The 24,043-nt window shown below is 44.8% G+C and overlaps 1 protein-coding gene across 1 annotated transcript in view; it reads left to right on the forward strand.

Annotated features, from left to right (window-relative positions):
- The window catches only part of LOC122911696 (zinc finger protein 420-like), a 58,526-nt gene that overhangs the window by 22,421 nt on the left and 12,062 nt on the right, over positions 1–24,043 (forward strand). The window contains 1 exon segment of the mRNA XM_044256666.1: positions 15,183–15,241. Coding sequence (XP_044112601.1) covers positions 15,183–15,241 — 59 coding nt within the window.

Below are 24,043 nucleotides of genomic sequence, written 5' to 3' on the forward strand. Positions count from 1 at the left end.
ATGTAGTGACAAGATATTTCTCTTTATTGCTTTCTGTTCCTTGAGCAACGAACAGTCTTTGTGCATTGGATGGTTGTGTTAATTTGTCAAAATTTGGATACATAGGAGTCACTTACTTTTAAAAGACTAATTTTGTTTGATCTATGCTAATCTTTTACATTTTTCAAATGAATGCTTTTCCTTAAAAAAGTAATAAAGGGGTTAATTCAACAAAGAGATACAACTTTTATAATTATTTATGCACATAACATAAAAGCACATAACACGTGAAGCAGCTATTAGCAGACAAGAACAGAGGAAGATTCAGCAGTCCATTAGAAGGGGACTTCGATACTGTGCCTTTAATAATGGGTGGATTATCCAGACAGAAAATGAGTGAGGGAACATCAGACTTCAATGATAAAGAGGCAGGGAGACTTCCAGCACTATGCAACAGCATCGGAGAGCACATTATTCTCACATGCACATGGAACATTCTCCAGTATAGAGTATATGTTGGACCACAGAACAAGTCTTAAGTTTATGATTGAAATGATACGAAGCACCTTCCCAACCACTATGGTGTGAAACTAGAAGTCATTCACAAGTACAAAATGAGAAAATTTACAAGTATGTGAAAAATAATCACAACTTTATAATAACCAATAGAATGGAATACCTTGTACATTGTCAGGTGAGAAGATAATGGGAATATTTACAATGTATACTGGATATAATTAACAATACATCTAAAAGTTGCTTAGACAATAGCTCCTTAAAAATTCTTACCACATGAAAACTTGTAAGTCTCTGAGGTGATAACTTCTGCAATATATGTAAGCCATAGGGCACGTTAAAATATATATTAATTATATCTCAGTGAGACTGAAAAAATATGAAATACGGCAGTTAGTGGTTTCCTAGCTGTAGGCATAAGAGGATAGGGATGGTGATAGAGCATGAATTCTCTTTAAGAGGTAGTTCAGTGCAAAATTGACTATGGTTTGCTTGCACTGATGTGAGAATCAGTTAAAAACCTCACTTTGGGGGCGCCTGGGTGGCTCAGTGGGTTGGGCCGCTGCCTTCGGCTCGGGTCGTGGTCTCAGGGTCCTGGGATTGAGTCCCGCGTCGGGCTCTCTGCTCAGCGGGGAGCCTGCTTCCCTCTCTCTCTCTCTGCCTGCCTCTCCATCTACTTGTGATTTCTCTCTGTCAAGTAAATAAAATCTTTAAAAAAAAAACCTCACTTTGCACATTTGTTGTATAATTTATTTGAAACTCAGAGAATAAGCAGGGGGAGGGGCTGGCAGAGGGAGAGGTGTTGCAGCCGGCGTGACAAGAGGGAACAGGGTTGAAGGATAGGAGAATGAAGAAAGGGAATGTGGGGAACAGGAGGGACACAGGCAAACCTATCAAGCAAGTGCCAAAGTTTATTTTGCAGAGTTCTGATTTATACCACACAGTAAGAGAATCGCCTTCTGTACATCTAGTTTCTATTTTGGCCTGAGAGTAGCTGGCCATGCAGAGATACCAGACAGCCTTGACCTTCGTGGTTTGGACACTTAGGCCATAATTCAATATTCTCAAAACACAGGAGCCTTATTAACTTAGTCTTGAGACAGCAGCTGCATTGGCAACAAGCCAAACCTTACAATGTTCTCATAACAATCCAGGGAAACACGGTGGCACTCTAGCTTGCCACCCGTGAAAGTCCTCGGTTAAAGAGGTTCCCAAGAACTGTTGCTCTATTGGGTTAACCCCTTCTAGGCACAAGGCTCCCAACAGAGAGGGAGAAGTAAACTCCCCAACTAGCAGGGAGCCAGAGGTGGGCCTCAATCCTAGGACTGTGGAATTACGACCTGAGCCACCCAGGCACCCCATCTGGTCCATTTGTACATTTTAAATGGGTGAATTATACACCATGGAAATTCTGTGCAAATAAAGCTATTACAAGGAACCCCAAATAAATACCTGCATAAGAAGACTTAGTATTATAACATCTCAGGACTATATAAATTCATCTATTAAACACACACACTTGTAAGATTTCAACGGGAATTTAGGATCTAACTTCCTTGCGTGTGTTAAGTTTTGTGATGATACAAAAACAATTTTGAAAAGCACATAGGAAAAGAAGTTTTGTCAAAGTACACATACATAATTACTATTATGATTTATGTTCAACGTTTTGATGTTCGATGAAGAAAATGGAGAGATGTGAAAATCTGTCTCAGTTTCTCTAAAGAATCAATAGAATGGATATCTGTAATTCTGTGTTTTTAATATCTATATTTCTATAGATCTCTCTTTATATATCTCTACATATATAGAAGGAAGGAAAGCTTTCTTTATGAATTGCCTAACCTAAGTGTGACAGAAGGCAAGTCTGATGTCAGCAAGGAAGTCCAGCAGGCTAGAAGGCCAGGAAAGAGCTGATGTTGAAGCTGGAGAATCTGAAGACGGTCTGGAGACAGAGTTAGGTCAGTAGGAAAAGCACCTTTGGAAGATACAGTTAATTACTATGTTCTCCAGAATAGACTGTCTAGTAACTGGTATGGATTTATTTGCATATGACTTTAATATAAACTACTTAAAATAGAAAAAATATAGATAACTTCTAGAGTTAAACATCATCATACAATATTTTGACTAAATGTGTGAGAGTATACAGCATTTCCAGGCATGCATTTGAAGCATGTGGAAGCATGCCTTCCACAAAAGACAAAATCAGAATTATGGTGGGATGTTACACTTAACAGTATAATCAAGAGCATATCTATTTTTCTTACCGATTATAAGTAAAAAATTAGTGTTAGCCAACAAGAAAATATTTCAATTATTACATAGGATTAAAAAATATCTCTGCAATTGAACCGTCTTTTTCCTTTTTTTTTCTATTTATTTATTTGACAGACAAATCAAAAGTAGGCAGAGCAGCAGGCACATAAAGAGGGAAGCAGGCTCCCTGCTGAGCAGAGACCCCGCCCCCCCCAAATGTGGTGCTCAATGCCAGGATCCTGAGATCAGGACCTGAGCTGAAGGCAGACTCTTAACCCAAGGAGCCATCCAGGGGCCCTGAACCGTATTTTTCTAAGTACAAAAGTTAATTGACAGAATAACTTGAATATTCAATAATGAAAATTGCTCAATTTCACAGCTCGCAAGTAGACTACTAATAAATACGCAGATAGCACTTTTAGCCTCATCAGGATAGATGAAATTGAAATAGTAATAGAGTGTTGGTAAAGCCAGGAGGAAAAACACACTGTATAAAATAACGCTATGTAATCCTATAAGCGCAATTTTGGTGAAGATTGGTTCGGTATCTATAAAAGTTTTTAATTCGGGCGCCTGGGTGGCTCAGTGGGTTAAGCCTCTGCCTTCAGCTCAGGTCATGATCTCAGGGTCCTGGGATCGAGCCTCGCATCGGGTTCTCTGCTCAGCAGGGAGCCTGCTTCCCTCTCTCTCTCTCTCTCTCTGCCTGCCTCTCTGCCTCCTTGTGATCTCTGCCTGTCAAATAAATAAATAAATAAATAAAATCTTAAAAAAAAAAAAAACTTTTGAATTCATTTGCCTTTGAAGCAGTAGTTATGGCTCACATTCTACTACTCATAGAAATAAAGTAGCCTGGGTGGTTCCGTCAATGAAGCATCTGCCTTCACCTCTGGTCATGATTCCAACCCTGGGATCAGCCTCATGTTTGACTCCCTGCTTAGCAAGGAGCCTGCTTCTCCCTCTCCCTTTGACGCTCCTCCTGCTTGTGTTTTCTCTCAAAAAAGAAAAAAAATTTTTTTTAAAGAAATAAATCTGTCTGAAATATAAATCATAACATTCTTTATGCAGAGGAACTTAAAAATGACTTCTATGTGATCAATAAGAAAATACACAGATATCTTAAGGTACATCCTCAAATCATTTTTACTAGTAATAAAACAACTCTAAATTAGATTACATAAACGTTGAGAAAAGCTGGAACCCATAATGGAACAAAATGGCATGCATAGTTTTAACTTGACATCTGTATGTATATTTCTAAAAGACTTAAAATTATACATGTAAGAAAATCTGAGTATATGTTTCTGTAGAAAGGGATTCATATTGCATGTATAATTATAAGGTACATAATTTACCTCTCATTCAGAAGTGTTTGAAATATTTGCCCGAAGAGAAATGTTGCATTGGTAGTCACTGTTGGAACCACACTTGAGACTGTCTGATCTCAAAGCCAAAGTTCTAGGTTGCTTCCTAGTGAATTGAAAGCATTTTACCCTCATTTATAATGAATGACCCAGACCAATTACTTGATGTACATTTAGCCTTCAGTTCAATGGATGAAGTATAGATTATTCCCAAACCTCCAGTTTTTAGATTTCTAGATTGATTATGCTTTTTTTTTTTAAGATTTTATTTATTTATTTATTTGACAGGTAGAGATCACAAGTAGGCAGAAAGGCAGGCAGAGAGAGAGAGAAAGGGAAGCAGGCTCCCCACTGAGCAGAGAGCCCGATGTGGGGCTCAATCCCAGGACCCCGAGATCATGACCTGAGCCGAAGGCAGTGGCTTAACCCACTGAGACACCCAGGCGCCCCTGATTCTGCTTCTTAAAAATGAATTCTTTAATCAATCAAGTTTAATATATGATTTTATTTTTGTTTTATTAAATATTTTATTTATTTATTTGACAGAGAGATCACAAGCAGGTAGAGAGGGGGAAGCAGGCTCCCTGCTGAGCAGAGAACCCTATGCAGGCATTGATCCCAGGACACTGAGATCATGACCTGAGCCAAAGGCAGAGGCTTAACCCACTGAGCCACCCAGTGCTCCTGTCATACGCTTTTAAAGGCAGTGTCAGTAAGAACTGATTACAGGTTATGGAATGATTTATTCAATTCCCTATAACACTTCTTTTTGGTATTCAGAATTCAGCAATGCTCTTGTTCATCCTCTAGTGAGTTTTTCAAATTCTGGCAGAGCTAAGTACTCTGCATTTTTCAGGACTTTGCCCTTTACTGGGGTCATTGACCCCATCTGGATTACACTGCATTTTCTTTAATCCCAGTCTAAACCGAGTAGCCTAATATCCTATGCCTACTAAGCACTACAGGCTGTCCCTCCTCTTTGATTTCCAGAACCTGACTTCCAACTCCAAAAGGAATGTTGGGTGTTAAAACTGAAACACCCATGGGGCGCCTAGGTGGCTCAGTGGGTTAAGGCCTCTGCTTTCGGCTCAGGTCATGATCTCAAGGTGTTGGGATTGAGTCCCATATCGGGCTCTCTGCTCAGCAGGGAGCCTGCTTCCTCCTGTCTCTGCCTTCCTCTCTGCGTGCTTCTGATCTGTCTCTGTCAAAGAAATAAATAAAGTCTTTAAAAAAACAAAACAAAACTGAAACACCCCCAAAGCTAATCTTCAAAAGAGCTTTTTTTTTTTTTTTAATGATTTTATTTATTTATTTGACAGAGAGAGATTACGAGTAGGCAAAGAGGCAGGCAGGGGGAGCAGTTTCCCTGCTGAGCAGAGGGCCCGATGTGGGGCTTGATCCCAGGACCCTGAGATCATGACCTGAGCCAAAGGCAGAGGTTTACCCACTGAGCCACCCAGGCGCCCCTTCAAAAGAGCTTTAGATCATTCCTTCATGGTGAGAATTGTTCAGGGCATATAAACAGCCCGAAGGCAAAGAAGTAAGAACTGACAGAAGATTCTGTGATACAGGGGAGAAATATTCAGAGAGTCAGCCTTCAGTAGAACAGCAAGTAAGGAAACCAGTCAATGAGAAGAAGCCTACTGTGGAGGACACCTCAGAGGAAGAGAGGTAAAGGGTTTCAAGTTGTAAAAAGAACAGCCTCTGAGTGAAAGTTTCAAAAATAGAAATATTTTTCTCTAACTATGGGTCAGGATGCGTGTAAGGGAGACTTTGAAACTGTCCCTACTCTAACATCCATTTTCTGATATTATCAAAAGACCGTTGATGTGAAGAAGTAAGAGGTATTCAAAAAAAGCTTCGAATCCTTGGTTTCATAGAGCATGTGTTTGGCTCAAATGCACTTTGTGATATTTTCTCTTCTTTAAAAAAGATTTTAGTACCAAGCACAAGCTCAGCATGCATTTCCCCCAACTTTTCCACCATGCACAAGACTTCACACATCTCACTGTATCAATAACAGTTTCATTTTACACTGGTGTGAATGGAGAAAAAGGTGGTCTGATAATACCAATAACTTCATTTCTACACAAAACTGAGTCAAAGGTTGACGTTTCACAGTGGCGGCATCACGTGGATTGTTTCATAACGCGGATATTCTGGACGTACGGTGTATCTCACGTCACACTTGGACACTGGCACACACACAGACGAGTTTGTCTAAGAAATAAGTCATTCTGTTTACAGGAAATCCAAGTTGGTCTTGGGGCAGATTCCTTTTCCTATTATACTGCAATAGCTCATCTAACATAATAAAAATCCCAAGTTTTTCTTCATACTTCATACTGACCTGTAGAGTATTTATACCTAAGAATATTGTGAAAACAAAGTACAAAAATGCAAATTTAAAATGTCAAGGTATAAGAAACAAAACTAAGCAGAGATCTAAATTAGTTGGAAACCCAGCCGTCAGGATTTATTCCTATAGCACAATAGTTAAAGCACTGTCTTTGCTACAATACAGCACTCTGCCTATAAGCCGTATGCGCATTTTCACATATAAATATGTGAAGTTTAAAATTCTAAAACTTTAAAAACTGGCTAAAACTTTTTTTCAGATTTTAAAATTTTTTAAGCTTTTAAAATTGTGTGTCTGTATCATTTTCCTCTACAAATTAAAACTCTGTATGGGCCCATATTATAGAGTCATGAAGAATTTTAAAAAGTAACACATGAAAAAAAATTAAAAGTAACACATGCACATTGTTCTTTTCAGTGTTTCATGCACATTCCAATTTCAAGGCTATTATGGTTGAACATTGGAAGCCTTTTAAGAAAAGGAAGTATATTTTTGTAATTTTCTTTGAGTAGAAACTAGTAAGAAGTGCTACCTATTGACTTTCAGCTACCATGCTCCACTGAATGCCTGCCTCATATTTCCATGGATCTCAGGCAACAAAGATGAAACAGCACTCATCTAGAAGCCGTAGGATGGCCTGTAAACACTTGACAACAGGCGTAACATTTTTTTATTACAGGGTATAGTTGGAAACCTGAAGAAGTTCTCTCTTCTTTACCATTACACCTTCCTTTTTGCTCCCCTGGGCACAGGTAAGGTCCACAGATCTGATTCTTAAACACCTGACCATAGGCACTCCTTGCTTGTATTTTTCTAGAGGAGTCATGCAGGCAATGGCAGGTTTGGCACTGAAAGACATTCTCAATGATTTTCAATACAAACTGTGTTCTAGGTTCGCAGCATGGGCAGGGGTGTGTCTCCTGGCACCACCTGCCTCCCGAGTGTTTTTCAGGTGATCATGCTCAGTCCCTGGAACTCCAGGTGGGCAGAGCTCCAAGTGAAATCTCCTGAGTACATTGAACTCAGTATGTTCCTTTATTGGGTGCTATATACGCTAATCAATGTGATTTTTCCTATATATGTGGCTGGCAATTTGAGTAGTAAACACATCATGAAGAAGAAAGATTTTGGGGGTATCTGGGTGGCTCAGTGGGTTAAGCCACTGCCTTCGGCTCAGGTCATGATCTCGGGGTCCTGGGATTGAGTCCCGCATCAGGCTCTCTGCTCAGAAGGGAGCCTGCTTCCCTATCTCTCGTTCTCTCTGGCTGCCTCTCCATCTACTTGTGATTTCTCTCTGTCAAATTAATAAAATCTTAAAAAAAAAAAAAAAAGAAAGATTTTGGACATTCTTCTGCTTCATTTCAAGGAGAACTCATGGTGCCAAGGGTTTGCACATGGCTGTTACTCCCTGGTGTTTCACCTTTGGGGCTCATGATCTGAGCCAGTGGTTCCCTGCTTTCCATGCTGCCCAGGCAGAAGAAGTAGGGATCCAGCACATTTGTAGAAATTGGGTTTTCCCCAGACCCTCCCAGCAGACCACAGTCACCCAGAACATCCTTGTCATGCTGGGCACCTTTGTATCATTGAACACCCTCACCTCTGTCTTCAAGGGTGCAGTGCTCTTGTTCCAAACCCCAAATTTTTGATGGGGAACATCTCTGCACTATCTGCTGCATGTTTCCCACCTGTCTGTCCCTTTCTTATCAGGAGCCATGACTCCAGTCTATCTGGGCTCTGTTGTGGCTGGATAAGGAAATCAAGTCCCTTAATATAATTAGAGATGTAAATTCTATGTTTTAACAATGTTAAAATGTTTACACTCATTCATCTTCAACTGAGTCCTAAGCTCTATTATTCAACACATTACAGGCAAGCAGTGACCAAGACAGACTGAGCTTTGTCCCAATAATTAAAAGTAACATGTAATAGCAATTGTAAAGGAAAAGCCATGAATTTATTGTGGCCTTGTATAAATCAAATGATTAATGTTTACAGTGGAAAAGTTCAGAATCTATGTGCTAATGAATTGTTAGGTGCTAAAACAAATATTAGAGTGTGTAAATTTCAATGTGACCAATGTGAATTTAGGACAGTGTTATCCACAAGGATGCACATATGAGATGGTCATTCGAGAAACGGAAGAAAACTATGGACCCATGGAATAATAGGCTGTGGTCCAGCTGGATGGCAAATTCTGTTTGAGGCCGCAGAGAAATGGTCACTTAGAAGCTTTGCACAATGGATCCTGGTGAGATGGTATTCATTTGAATATGCGAAGTTTTGGGGCGCCTGGGTGGCTCAGTGGGTTAAGCCGCTGCCTTCGGCTCAGGTCATGATCTCAGGGTCCTGGGATTGAGTCCCGCATCAGGCTCTCTGCTCAGCAGGGAGCCTGCTTCCCTCTCTCTCTCTCTGCCTGCCTCTCCATCTACTTGTGATTTCTCTCTGTCAAATAAATACATAAAATCTTTTAAAAAAAATGCGAAGTTTTGGAGGAACCTTAGTATATTTAAATACGTGTGAAAATGGGCACCTATGAACTTAAATGTGGAGGGCAAAAAAGATGTATTTGCTTATCCAGTGTACATGAAAAGTTTATATACACACAGTCTTGGATAAAGGCATAATTGGGGAGATCTAGAAAAGGTAATTCTTTTTCATTATTTAGGGATTATATCAATTGACCGTATTGGTATTACGACTTTAAGTGGTTCACCAGCATGGTCTTCAAAGTGGACAAATTTATAATGAAGTAGTCAGTCAATTTGGAGTAGATGATAAATACACATAAAGGATATTCCTCCACTCTTCAGAATTATGTTAATACAGCTCTCTCGGTAATCACATTGTAAGCTGATTCAGAATATTAAGCATTCAAGAAAATAGCTCACTTCAACCTACTGATCTATGTAATTTTCTAAATATTTATATATATTTATATAAATACTTATATGCATTATATACATTTCATTTATATACATATAAGATGACATAGAATATATATAATGATATATATTAAGAATATATAGGACAAAACAGTGTATATACATGGGATATATACATTTATGATCCTGTTTATTTTTTTAAAAATATTTTATTTATTTATTTGTCAGAGAAAGAGAGAGAGCTCAAGCAGGCAGAGGCAGAGAGAAGCAGGCTCCCTGCTGAGCAAGGAGCCAAATGTGGGACCCAATCCCAGGAAACCGGGATCATGACTGGAGTGAAAGGCAGCAGCTTAACCGACTGAGCCACCCAGGCATCCCTATGATCCTGTTTAAATGTGCCTTTGGTGGTTTGTGGAAGGGAGATTTTTTTTCTTTAAGATCTATTTATTTATTTATTTACTTGACAGAGAGAGACACACTGAGAGAGGGAACACAAACAGGGGGAGTGGGAGAGGGAGAAGCAGGCTTTCCGCTGAGCAGGGAGTCCTGCGGCTCAGTCCCAGGACCCTGGGATCACGACCTGAGCTGAAGGCAGATGCTTAACTGACTGAGCCACCCAGGCGCCCCTGAAGGTGAGAATATTTTTAAAAATATTTTCGCAGGGCACCTGGGTGGCTCAGTGGGTTAAGCCGCTGCCTTCGGCTCAGGTCATGATCTCAGGGTCCTGGGATCGAGGCCCGCATCGGGCTCTCTGCTCAGCAGGGAGCCTGCTTCCTCCTCTTTTTTTTTTTTTTTTTTTTTTAAAGACTTTATTTAATTAGCTGACAGAGAGAAATCACAAGTAGATGGAGAGGCAGGCCGAGAGAGAGAGGGAAGCAAGCTCCCTGCCGAGCAGAAAGCCCGATGCGGGACTCGATCCCAGAACCCTGAGATCATGACCTGAGCCGAAGGCAGCGGCTTAACCCACTGAGCCACCCAGGCGCCTCAACTCTCTCTCTGCCTGCCTCTCAGCCTGCTTGTGATCTCTCTCTGTCAAATAAATAAATAAAATCTTTAAAAAAAAAATATTTTCGCAGTTTCCAATTACCAATTGTAAGTTTCTGTTATGAGGTCATACACATGCAACCAGACTGTTAAGATTGTTCAAAGTGTTTCTCTTTCAACATCACAGGCACCCAATGTGTTCTGTCTTTTGCTTTGTTCCCTCCTATCCTTGAGGCGTAGGCACGCAGTTCCTCTCTCTTTCACCCAACCAAACAGATGATGCTTACTACACAAAACAAATTCATCCTAATGTCCCCCTGGACTCTACAAGAATGGCCTTCTGTAATAGTAACATGTAGGGTCAGATAGTGAGAAATTTCAGGCCACATCTAGGGACATGTCTACAACCCTGTCACCCTGAAGAAATTACAGGAGATAAGCCCTTCCCCTTTCAACAACCTTAAAGATTAAAGGACTAAAAATTGGTCACTGGTGAAATGATGAGAGATAGAAGCAGAAAAATGTTCGCCTTTAACCTTATGGACAGCCTGCATTGTTTTGAAAAGGATCAAACTTGTGCTGGTTGGTACAGTCTTAAAGGGTCTCATGACTGCCTGTACATCTCAACCACAGTTAATGCCAAACTGAGAGATAAGCACCAGAGAAATATGGTAGTAGTTTTATGAGTAGAAATTTGAAAAAACAATTATGATTGGTGCACCTGGGTGGCTCAGTGGGTGGAGCATCTGACTTGATTTCTGCTCAGGTCATGATCACAGGATCCTTGGATCTATTACCCCATGCCCCATGTGGCCTGGGCTCAGAATGGAGTCTGGTTGTCCGTCTCCCTGTGCTCCTCCCCAATAGCTTTCTCTCTCTCTAAGAAATAAATAAGATCTTTAAAGAAAAAAAAAAAAAAAGGATGCATGTGTGATCTAATGCCCCCTACATGACCCCTCTGTCTTGAGCACTGAGCATATAGCCACCAGGTTCATACAGTCAAAATGAGGCTCTTTCTTGGGTCCTGTCTCATGCTACTTGAATAAACTTACTATGTTGCACCATAAAACATCTCAAGAATTCTTTCCTGATGGCTGTACTCAACAATTCCACTACCATTGTGTTACCAGAAAACCCAAGTATGGCTGCCAGTTGCATGAAAAGCCAATTACACAAGGCATGAGTTTTGACTGAAAAGAAATGAGGTTTGTTCAGGAGGCTGGCCATTTGGGAAAAAGGTGGATTCTTTTCCAGAAACCAACTCTAATGTTTCTACCTGGCCCAAAGATTTTTTTTAAAAGATTTTATTTATTTGCCAGGGAGAGAGAGTACACACAAGCACGCAGAGAGACAGGCAGAGGCAGCCAGAGAAGCAGGCTCCCTGCAGAGCAAGGAGCTCCACCAGGGATTTGATCCCAGGACCCCCGGATCATGACCAGAACTGAAGGCAGCAGCCCAACCAACTGAGCCACCCAGGCATCCCTGGCCCAAAGATTTTTAAAGGAACATTAGGGCAGTTAATCAGTAAAAAGGGAGCAGAGCAATCGGTAACACTTTTTGACTGAGTGCAGACTCACTGCTGCTACCTATTAAGGAGGTGTTTGTAGGTGATATACTGGGGCCCCAGGGGGAGCTTGTGCAAGAGAGTTCAGTTCCAAGGCTTGCTTTTCTTTTCTTTCTTTTTTTTTTTTTTTAAGATTTTTATTATTTATCTGACACAGAGAGAGCTCAGAAATAGGCAGAGAGGCAGGCTGAGTGAGAGAGGGAAGCAAGCTCCCTGCCGAGCAGAGAGCCAGCCCAATGCGGGGCTGGATCCCAAACCCTGAGATCATGACTTGAGCGGAAGGCAGAGGCTTTACCCCACTGAGCCACCCAGGTGCCCCAGTTCCAAGGCTTTCTAAGGAAAAAATGCATGATCTCTAGATATACAAAAGGAAGGTTTGATTAATCAATGACACAGGTAAATGTGCTTGCTAAACTTTGAGGACGACTAACTTGGGTGGAAGGGCATTGGCTTTCAAGCAACTTTAAAAAAAAGTTCCTCTAGGGGGCACCTGGGTGTCTCAGTCATTAAGTGTCTGCCTTCAGCTCAGGTCATGAGCACAGGGTCCTGAGATCCAGCCAGCCCTACATTGGGCTCCCTGCTCAGCAGTAAGCCGTCTTCTCCCTATCCCCACTGGCTCTGCTTGTATTCCTTCTCTCTCTGTCTCTGTCAAATAAATAAATAAAATCTTAAAAAAAAAAAGGTCCTCTAGGTTGATTCTGTTACTGCAAATGGAACGATCTCATTCCTTTATGAGGTTGATTATATACCATTAATAAATTAGATGGGCGAACTGTGTCAGGAAGAGAGCTAATGCCAGAGAATCACTCTATGCCATCAAGAGTTGCCTGCCTGGTGTGGCAAACCATTGTTTGACTAACAGTTGCTCTCTCCTTTTTCCTGTGCACATATTTTCCCCTTTCTGAAATTCTAAATCCCTTACCCCTTCTAAGGTCACTCTGCCTTCGAAGCATCAGTTGCCTATCTTTGAGCCTCCTCTCTCTGAGATGCGCATAATGAAAAAAATCACTTCCTTTCTCTCTTATGAATCTGCCTTTTGTCAACTTAAATACTCAACTGGCCAAAGAACTGAAAACAGAGGAAGAAAACAGTTTTCTTCCTCTTGGCATTCTGTCCTCAGAAACTGACTTCAGTGCTCCAGAGCTGAAACGGAGAAGAAGAAAGTGTTGGGGATAAAGAGGAACAAGAGCTTTATTGCTTTGCCAGGAAGACAGGCTGCCCTGAGTCAGGGCCTGGGATTTTGGTAGGGAAATCCTACAGGATCTAGCTGGTTTCAGGAAGAAATGTGTTTGTGGGGTCAGCTTAGTTCATCACCTGTTCAGGGTGGAACCGGGTGCCTGAAACAAAAGGCTAAGAAGGAGGAAGGAGAGGGTTGCAGAAGAGAGGAAAAGGATGCTTAGTTTAATATCTAGGCCTGCTGATGTTTTAAGGTAGTCATTTTGATTTTTGTTCAAATTCACGTTTTTACAGGGTTTCAGGTAGTCGCCAGGATAACTGAAGGAAGACAGCTTCCTATTTTACCATGAGAAACCACTCAGTATTTTCAAGAATGGGTAAAATAAAGAAAAAGGAGAAAACAGCAAATTTCAGGGAGAATGTTGAGGAATTAGAATTCTTATATGTAGCTGATGGGATTGAAAAATGTACATTCCCTTTGGAAAACTGTGTTGCCGGTAGTTAGAAAAATAAACATTTACCTACTGAAGGAGCACATCTTCTCACCCCAAAATATGTCTCTCTTAGCATAAGGATCTTTCTAGGCTGGGTATTTTAAAGAAAGAGCAGACAGGATTGCCCAGGTTGTGGGCACCTGTCTTCAGCTCAGGTCATGATCGCAGGGTCCTGGTGATGTGGGAAACAGAGGCAGAAGAATAATTATTCAATTTCCTTACCTACTGACAAGCCCTTGAAACAGACAGAGTGACCCCCACCTTAAGGCTTTGCTCAGGACAAAGGACAATCCTAGTCTGACCAACCCCCTACCCCCAACCAGGATCCTGTAAGTCTACTTGAACGATTCCTTTAGGAAACTTTATCTCTAAACCTCCAAGATAGTGTTGACAATCACTCCCAAGCATGTGACTCACTGATAGACACCTAAAGGGTCTCACAAGGTTTTTCTTAGAGATAATGAATAACCTTTTCCCCAGACAATAGCTAGTCCCTCAAGGTCCTAGAAACCTTGCTTCCAAAATTCCTTAGAGTCTACAGCCATCCCTAATCTCCTCTCAACTTACAAGTATGTAATAGACCACTCCTCACATCCCTGGGGCAGCAGTTCTTCCTGCTTCTGGGTCTTGTCCCCATGCTTTAATAAATCACCATTTTGCACCATCTTTCTTGGTCAATGGCTCTGGACCTCACCCCACAGAAACTCAGCTGTGTTCTAGAACGTCATCCCTGGGATAGAACTCCCCAGTGGGATTCATGCTCAGTGGGTAATAATCTTCTCTCTCTCCCTCTGCTACTCCCCTCCTTGTGCTCTCTCTCAAATAAGTAAATAAAATCTTAAAAAAAAAGGGGGGGGGGAAGAGCAGACAAAGGAAAGCTCTGAAACCTAGTCTGATTATTTTTGTAAGTGATATTTGTATTTCTAAGGGAAAACTCCATTTGAAAGTCTGTCTCCCTTTGTGTAGCTGAAAGAGGCAGAAAGTATAAATCTCCAGAAACTTGGATCTATGGAGAAGGCATGCATTAAATCAGAATAACAACCACAGCTTTGATTACTGCTTTTTGCCTGGTCACCTCGCCAAATGCTTCCCAATAGGATCCTGTGTGGTGTTTCAAGAAAAGATTATATCCAGTACCCCTACTTGGATACTTCACCAAGGTCACTTGGTGAAGGTGGAAATAACAGTGTTATGTTAACTAAATGCTCCAGGCGCTTCTAGGTGAAGCCAAGGTTAAGGAAAAGTCTTCCCCTGAATAGAAGACAGCTGAGTGCTGGCTTTGGCTCAAGCTGAGGTAGCCTGGGCTCTGCCCGGTGATTCTAGAAGCATCAGGTCCATGCCGCACACTCTTCTTTCTTTCTGCTCTAGCAGAAGTTGTGTGGCCCTGGTTGGGGAGGACCCATAAAAGAGAGAAGGAAAAAGTCAAAAATTGCTTTCCAGGGAGAAATTCCTTGTTTCTGAATAGCTCCTGACACAAAGGACTAGGAAATGGGGCCTTTTCTGCATTACAAAGTCCTACCTGCAGGCGAGCAGTTTACAGGTGAAGAGGCACTCTCTGGTGGTGTCTTTAAAAGCATTTTCTCCTGATGCTGCTGTGGTTTCTCCTAGAATCTCTCCTGAAGACAAACACCAAAGGAGGAAGTGAGGAAGAAATGGCCCATTCTCAGGTAAGCCTTGTGTCTGACTTCAGAGGTCTTGTCTTCCTTTTCTCCTGAAATTTCTCACATGTAGAAATGGCAAATACCTATTTTTCTAGTTCTGAGGCTTTTGCCTTATGTTTACACCTAATTTTTGAACCTTTTCAGAAATGATACTCAAGATTAGGTCTTTAGACTCCTCCCCTATATGCCAGAGCCTTCTATCCCTTCTCTCCAACCCGGCTTCCAGAGGGCCATGCACAGTTGTCACTTTGAATGAAAGACCTGCCCACCAGTATTGAAAATAATCCCTTGGTGACAGATCCATGGGGCAGGAGTTGAGTTAAGGATTCCTGTTGCTGAAGGGGTCTAGTCCCAGGATATCAGTGAAGGAAAGTGGTCTTACTTAGGTCTTACTAGGTCCCATCATCAGCTCTGTGTAGACTAGGAATAAGAAAAGGCACAGATAAGCACTGGATATGAGCCCCTGAATAACTTGGAACATTCTCTGAAAAAAAGGGGTGGGGTCATACCCTTTAGCATGTGGAAAACATACTGTATCTAAAATATACTAGATATTCCAGGACAGGGAAAGTATATATGATCAAAGTGTGTATAAATCCAGTGTATTCTCATAATTCCATTGACATTCTGATTTGCTGATTAGGGGCTACAAGAATGTGGTGCCTGCATGGGATGGGGTGTCTCTTGATCAGATGGGGGCTCTTAAATGTCAGGTGATGATCAGGTGTGGCCCGGGCTAGGGGAAGCAAGAGAACACACCTGAGGCAGAACAAAGGAGCTAGAAGTTCATTGGATACACAGCAAAGGAGCACGGGGCAAAAACTAGGAGAGAGGCTGTCTGCCAGGAGGTGGTTGGTGGGACCTGTTTTTACAGGGGGAAGATGAGGAGGTATGGAGACAGATGGAATATTCCCTTTTTTGGGACTGGGACCTGGCTCTAAGTAGCCCATTGGTTACTTAGGGCCTATGGCTGTTTGGGGGTGGGTCGCCTGATGGGCCTGTCCCTGTTCAGGCAGGTAGTCACCGGGCCTTTTCCCAGTCCGGAGCTCAAGCCTGTTTGCCTAAAAGTGGCCTCAACAAAGAACACACCTTTGAGGGGTTCTTGTCTGTCTGGAGCAGAAAGAATGAATCTTGGACACAAAATGGTGAAGGGATTGTGTATCAAGTGAAGGGGAGAACAGAAAGAGAGCTTTCTAGAGTGAGAGGATTCTGGAGTGGGTTGCCACAGAGCACTTGTATGGTGGTTCTTTTATAGAAAAGTGACCAGGGCACTAAAATCCTCTTGATGTCATTCCCCATAGCACCAGGATTACTTCTTTGAATATCTCATCTCTGATGTTTATGTAAAGTTTTTTCCGGCGAGATAAACACAACACCAGACAAAGTGGGTGCAAGGCAAGATTTATTAAAAATGCTCTCTGTCAAAGTTTCAGGGCTCAGGAGAAGGGGAGCCGAGAAAGTTGCGCCGGGAGGAGGTGAGCACCCTCGGGCGAGGTTCCGCGACTCTGGAAAGCAGAGTGGCGGAAGTCACGCCCAAGGCAGGGAGGAGGGAGCTCAGGGGTCTTTTGGAAGTTTCCCTTATTCGGATATCTCGCCTGCTCGTCGGGATCTCATTGGTCCACAGGAGCCCAGGGCGGGGGTCTCATATTCCTGCTTGGGCAGGGGTCTCAGATTCCTGTCCGAGCTCAGGTCCTGTGGCGGGAACTTCCGCCATCTTTAGTAGCCCTTCCTGCCAGCCCAACATTCTGATCTTTTGCTTAATATAATGATGTCAGGGGCGTCGACTGGGTTCTGGCTACTTCCTGCTGACAGGTGGCGTCCTCATAGGGGTAGTCGGAAGTGGGCAGGCGAGAGTAGGGCTGGAGGAGGAGTTGATTGACAGACACTCGGGCAAGTTCTTGTAAGCGACCTTGCAAGTATTGGAAAAGACAGGGAGCAACTGAGATTAGGAGGAGGTTCATGCATACAGGTCGCACCAGAGGGAGCAGCCAGGTTACCCAGTTGTATGGGTCCAGGCCCCAGGAGGACGTGTCTCGCTGCCGTGCTTGGATCCGATCCCTGAGTTCTTTGATCCTGGAGGTAACTATACGATTGGTTAACAAAGTAACAACATTCTTCATTTAAGAATAGGCAGGTCCCCCCTTTTTTGGCGGTCAGAAGGTCTAATGCCCGTCGGTTCTGTAGAGCTAAGGCTGCCAGGCTGGTGACTTCGTCTGTAGGGCTGTGAGGGAGTCAGCAACCCGTTCCGTGTCATCATTCAGGGCTTGGAAGAGTTCGTCATGAAAGTCTATGGAAGTCCCTATCCCCGCTGTTCAGTTGCCACCCCTGTGGCTACTCCTGCCGTTATGAATGGGAGGAAGGCAGCCCTTCCTCCACAGTGTTGGGGGAATAGGATGGATAGCAGCTGGGATTCAGAGTAGATGGTTGTAGAAGGAGATAGTAGAATGAATATACATCCCAGGAGTCATTAGTGGTCAGGCAGCGATAGATTCCCTGAGGGCACAAGAGAAATATTCCCGAGGGAGTACAGTACGGGAGGGAGGAGTTAGTGATATGGCAGCTGCGGTGGTAAGGGGGGAGGACACATTAATAATAGGTATGTTTTCCCCAGTGGGGCCGATATGAACCGTACTATTTGTGGCCCTGAAGTTGGGGAGTGGCCAGTCAATAGGGAGGAGTATCCCTACCATGTAGAGTGAGGTAAGGTAGATAGGATAAAAGAGGCAGGGAAATGGCCGGAAGGCTATGATTTATAAGAAAGGGCCGGCCGAATAGTAATTCAAATGGGCTTAAGCCCGAAGGCCCGCGGGGCGTAGCCAGGAGTCTGGTGAGAGCCATAGGCAGAAGTGTAGGCCAGGAAAGACGGGTTTCTAGGGTAGGTTTGGTGAGTTGGGCTTTGAGCAGCCCGTTGGCCTTTTCTTCCTTACCGAATGACTGTGGGTGGTATGGGATGTGAAGTTTCCAGGTTATGTTGAGGCTCTCAGCTACCCGTTGGGTTACACTGGAGATGAAGGCGGGTCCGTTGTCCAACTGGAGGATCCGGGGCAATCCAAACCTTGAGATGATGTGCTCGATGAGTATTGTAGCCACCAGGTCCGCTGTTTCCCGAGCCATGGGGTATGCCTCAATCCAGCCTGTGAATGTATCAACCAAGATTAATAGGTGGCGAAAGGTTTTATGGCGAGGCATCTGAGTGAAGTCCAGTTGCCAGTCTTCCCCCGGCTGATGACCTCGGAGCTGATGGTTAGGCCCTGGTCTGCGGATTCCTCCTTGTGAATTCATGGAGGAACAGGATTTGCAAGCCCTGTGGACAACTTGAATTACCTTAGATAAGGAAGGATGATAGAACAATGGCTGAAGAAATTAGTGGAGAGCCTATGGGCCACTATGGAGGGATCGGTGGATGTCAGTAATTAAGGTGTGCGCCAGATTGCCTGGCAGGGCAATCCTGTCCTGAATGTAGATCCACCCCTTATCTGGCAAGGGTATAGGCAGTAAAGTTGCAGGGTTTAAGGGAGGGGGAGGTAGAGAGAGAGAGATGCGGGTTTTCTAGGAATAGTAGATGGAATAGCTGGAGACGGGGAGGAGTCAGATGGGCCAGGGATCAGTGGCCAAGGTCTGTGAGTCGGCGGGAGAGTAGACCATGATGGGCTGCCCTAAGGTCATGTTGAGGGCCTTAGAGGGGGTGACTTGATATCCCTTGGCCCCCAGAACGTTAAGTAGGGTGCAGGTGTCATCTTGGGAGACCAAGAGGGAGGGGCTACAAGGGAGGAGGTCATCCACATATTGTAGTAGAGTACTGGCCTTAAGGACGCACTGCTGCTGTAAGTCTGTAGTCAAGGCCTGGCCGAAAATGTGAGGGCTGTCCCTGAACCCTGGGACAGAACAGTCCAAGTTAGTTTTCCAGAAGTGTGCGTGTCAGGATCCTGCCAGGCGAAAGCAAAAAGAAAATAGGAATTAGGGTGCAAGGGGACGGTGAAAAAGGCATCCTTTAGGTCCAGTACAGTCAAGTGAGAGGTGTTTGGGGGAACGTGAGACAGTAGGGTTAGGAATAACTGGGTGGAGGGGGACCACGGCCTCGCTGATAAGCCTAATGTCTTGTACCAGTGGATAAGCCCCTGAGGGCTTGCGTACTGGGAGGATGGGGTGTTACAGGGGGAAATAATGGGGATCAGGAGTCCCTGACGTTAAAGCCGTTCTATGATAGGTTTCAGGCCCCAGCGGTGGGCTAAGGAAATAGGAAACTAAGCTCGAGAGGGAAACTTAGAGTTATCCTTAAGCTGTACTTTAACTGGGGTAAGGTGGGAAGCAATGATGGGCTCTGAGATGTCCCACACCTGAGGATCTCCAGTAGGTAGGTCATCTGGAGCGGGGTAGGATGAGACGGGTTGAGGTGGATAGAGGGGAGGAAGGGGAGAGGCAGATAGTTGCCCTTAGTTTCTGGAGAATTGTCCCTACCCAGTAGAGGGACCAGGCAGGAAGGAATCATAGGAACGAGTGGGGGAAGGGGAACCCATCCAGGCTACAGGTAAGGGGAAGGGTCACCCTAGGATTGGAGGAGGTCCCATCGATCCCCATAACAGTAATTGGTGTGAGGTTCGAGGAAGTCCCGAGTAGGAAGGCAGAACAGAGTAGGTAGCCCCCGTGTCCAGCAGAAAGGAAATGGACTTACCCGGAGCGTAACCCTGGGCTCGGCCTGGGTGAGAGGGGTGGCCGAGTCTGGGCTTCGTCAGTCATCCTCCAATCCAAGCAGTTGAAAGGCCGACTTACTGTCTCAGGGGGTCCCCCACGTTGAGGCGCCGAAGATACCCCGAGATTAGGGCAGTCGGATTTCCAGTGGCCCATCAAATGGCATTGAGGGCAAGGCCGAGTTGGCGGCTTTGGATTGGGGCACTGGCGAGCCCAATGTCCCTCAGCCCCGCATTCGAAACAGGCCCCCGGGGGGGTGCGATTGGTTGCCCCTCTCTGCTGGCTCCCGGAGCTGGCTCCCGGAGCTGGCCGGCCGCAGGGCTGCTACCAAGTCTTGGGTCTGCAACTGAACCTTTTGCTGGAATCTGGCTTGTCGTTTAAGCTCAGCCGCCGCCTCACGGGAATTAAAGACCTTAAATGCCATTTTCACCAAGTCAGAAATGGGGGTCTGAGGGCCCTCCTCAGCCTTCTTGAACTTTCTCTGTATATCCGGTGCTGATTGAGAGATAAAATGAGTAGCCAGTACCGTGGCCCCTGCAGGAGAGGTGGGGTCCAAGCGAGTGTCCTGGGTTAAAGCCTCAGTCAATTGGTTAAGAAAAATGGTGGGGTTTTCGTAGGGGCCTGGACAATCTCCCTGATCTTGTCGTAATTAACGGCCTTATTAGAGGCTGCCTGCATGCCGCCTATGAGACATTGGACCATGCGGTCGCGGCGCCAGTGGCCATCTTGGCCATCCTGATAATCCCAACCTGGTTCTACAGCTGGGACCGCCCAGGCTCCAACTGGCATGGCAGCATCAGTGAGCTGGACCTGATCTTCGTGCTCCCGGGCAGCAGCCTGGATGTGTTCCCTCTCCTCTGTGGTGAGGGTGGTGGTCTGGACCACATGTAAATCATGCCAGGTGAGGTCATAGGCTTGGGCCAGATATTGGAATTCTTTGATACAGTTATCAGGATTGGCCAAAAAGGAGCCCAAACATTTCTCAATTTGGGAAAGGTCTTGTAGAGAGAAGGGCGCATGAACTCGAACAACTTCCTCCACTCCAGCAACCTCCCTTAGGGGGCAGACTAACTCGGGGGTGGGGGTTGCTGCTGCTTTCAAGCCCTAGTGCAGGTGGAGCCATACAGACACATTCATGCAGTCAGGCACTCTTCAGATTCAAACAGATTGGACACCCTCCCCTTTGGGTATCCCTGGCTAATGGGAGGTGATCAGTCTCCCCTTCCATTCCTTATGAAAGGATCTAGCTTAAATAGTAGCCCTGCGGCTGTTACAACAGAATTCAATTAAGCACAAAAGATGTTTATCAACAGATTTTAAAAGCGTAAACCTAGTTCCAGCGCCCAGCGCTCTGGTATTTTATCCCATTCTATTAAAGGTTACCAAAGACTTTGAAAGCCACCTTAAGAATTACCCATTAAAACTCCGAGACACACAATTAAACATTAGTTCTAGTCATCTCTTTGCTAGCAGATTTTAACAAATAACAAGAGCCTATTTGACCTTCAGTAAACTTTGATTGGAGTTTCCCGTTTACCGCGGATAAATTTGTCAGGAGTTCCGAAAGGAGTGGGGAAGGAGAGGGGGAGGGGTAGACGAGGGCACCGGTTCAGAAATCCTGAACTTAAGGGACCTTGGGGTAAAGGATCATGGTAAGGAGGAGGAGGAGGAGGAACCAGGGGCCCTCTTGTCGGTGGGTGGGTGAAGCTCTCCGGGGGTTCAGAGAGAGGAGACAGGGAGGAGAGGTCCGAGTCTTTGGGAGCAGTGGGTGGCAGGGTAAGGGGAGGGGAGCGGGCCAAGAGGACCTGTGAGGTGGAGCAGTGAGAGCAGAGGAAGGGGCGAGAGCGCAGAGTCCAGAAAGCCTGGACATAAGGGACCTCGGCCCATCTGCCTTGGTGTCTGCCAAGGTTATTTAGGTCCATGAAAATCTGATAATTAAACTTGCCTTCCGGAGGCCATTGGGACTGAGTGTCTAATCGGTATTATGGCCAAGCGACAATACAGTAATGTCGTTTTTACAGGTCCTGGTCCAGTTCCAGGGTTTTAAGATTGGCCAACAGGCCTAAAACACCTCCGGGATGTTTTAGGGTCGAATTTGGATTGGGAGGTCCCCACGATTCGCTGCCAGGCAACCCGGGGGCTGGAGGAAGGCGTCCCCTCATCCACCACTGGGTTGCGGAAAAACTGTGTCGACTGCGGTTGAGGTTAGGACGTCTCCCGGCCTCTCGGAGTCTTGGAGGTCACCTGGTGACCGGCAGGGTCCACCCTGACGCGGCCGCGATTAGGGCAGGGCTTTCCGGAAGGAGGCGCGGAATCGGGGAAACTCACCACAGCTTCAGAAGTGGCGTTCGGAAAGGCAGGTCCAGTCCGGCTAGGGAAAGGAGAGAGCCTCCCCACTGTGTGGGGGCTCAATCTCCTTCCCGGGTTTCGGCACCAAATGTAAAGTTTTTTCCGGCGAGATAAACACAACACTAGACAAAGTGGGTGCAAGGCAAGATTTATTAAAAATGCTCTCCGGCGAAGTTTCAGGACTCAGGAGAAGGGGAGCCGAGAAAGTTGCGCCGGGAGGAGGTGGGCACCCTCTGGCGAGGTTCTGTGACTCTGGAAAGCAGAGTGGCGGAAGTCAAGCCCAAGGCAGGGAGGAGGGGGCTTTTAAGGGGTCTGGGAGGAAGCTCAGGGGTCTTTTGGAAGTTTCCCTTATTCGGATATCTCGCCTGCTCGTCGGGATCTCATTGGTCCACAGGAGCCCGGGGCGGGGGTCTCAGATTCCTGTCCGAGCTCAGGTCCTGTGGCGGGAACTTTCGCCATCTTTAGTAGCCCTTCATGCCAGCCCAACAGTTTAAAACAAACAAGGTGTTCTGGTTGTGTTCCCTTACCTCTACTTCCTTGTGCCTCCTCATTTCTGGGACTTTTGGTGAGCCTGTTCACTTAGCCCATTTCCTATCCATCCCTACCCAGTCCCCCCAGACCCTTACTCAACACCAAAGATCACAGGTCCTTCAATGTACCTTAGGCACTTATACCAACTTGTTTAATCACAGCTGATGTTAACTTCTTTAAATGGCTTGATGCTTTCTGCCAGGTAGCCCCCCTGTAATGCTCATATGTTCCTTCTTACATTCATGAGAGTCTTTGATGGATTTCCTGAGTGATGTGCAGAAACCTTCACATTTCAGCTGGAAATTCCTTAGTTTCTCTTTGCTTGTAGTGTCTGATCAGGATAACAAAGCAAAAGAAATGTAAAGGAAAATGAAATGTCCTTAGAACGTGCCACCCACTGATAAATACTAGAGACACGCAAAGTGTGGCTTTCTTCAAGGAATTCACAGGTGCCTAGTGTAATGCTTTGTTAAGAGGCAAAAGCTACCTCAGGTGGACAATAGTCAGACTTCCAGGATCCTGTAAGTCCTCTTTAACATACAAAAATCCCTTCAGAGGGGCGCCTGGGTGGCTCAGTTGGTTGGACGACTGCCTTCGGCTCAGGTCATGATCCTGGAGTCCCGGGATCGAGTCCCATATCAGGCTCCCAGCTCCGTGAGGAGTCTGCTTCTCCCTCTGACTTTCTCCTCGCTCATGTTCTCTCTCATTGTCTCTCTCTTAAATAAATAAATAAAATCTTTTAAAAAAATTAAAAAAAAAAATTAAAAAAAAAATCCCTTCAGAATTTCTTTTATTTGTGACCCCTTAATGGAAAAGCATATAATCAATGCCTTCTCAAAATCACACTGCAGCTCTTTTTGCTAATGGCTCCTGTCCCTGAGGTTAATAAAACAGATTTTTTTTTTTTAACTAATAATGTCTCAAGAATCCTCTCTTGACCATTTGCTCACAAGCCACCTCACATGAGTTTGCACTGGGCAGATGAAGGCTCCCACCTTGCTGTAGTTGGTAGCACGGACTTCTGGGAGTAGAGGATCTGACTCAGTCAGACCTCCCTCTTGTGAGTTTTTACTTGATTCCACACTCATGTCATAGACATACTCTTCAAAAAAAAAAATAGGTATTGTTTCTGTTTATTTTAGAGTGAGAGAGATGGTGTGTGTGAGAGAAAGAAGGAGGGTTGATCCAGGGTAAAGGCAGAGGGGGAGGGAGAACCTCGGCTGACTCTGTGCTGAGTAG

Source organism: Neovison vison, chromosome 7, assembly GCF_020171115.1.
Source record: "Neovison vison isolate M4711 chromosome 7, ASM_NN_V1, whole genome shotgun sequence".
Classification (NCBI taxonomy): domain Eukaryota; kingdom Metazoa; phylum Chordata; class Mammalia; order Carnivora; family Mustelidae; genus Neogale; species Neogale vison.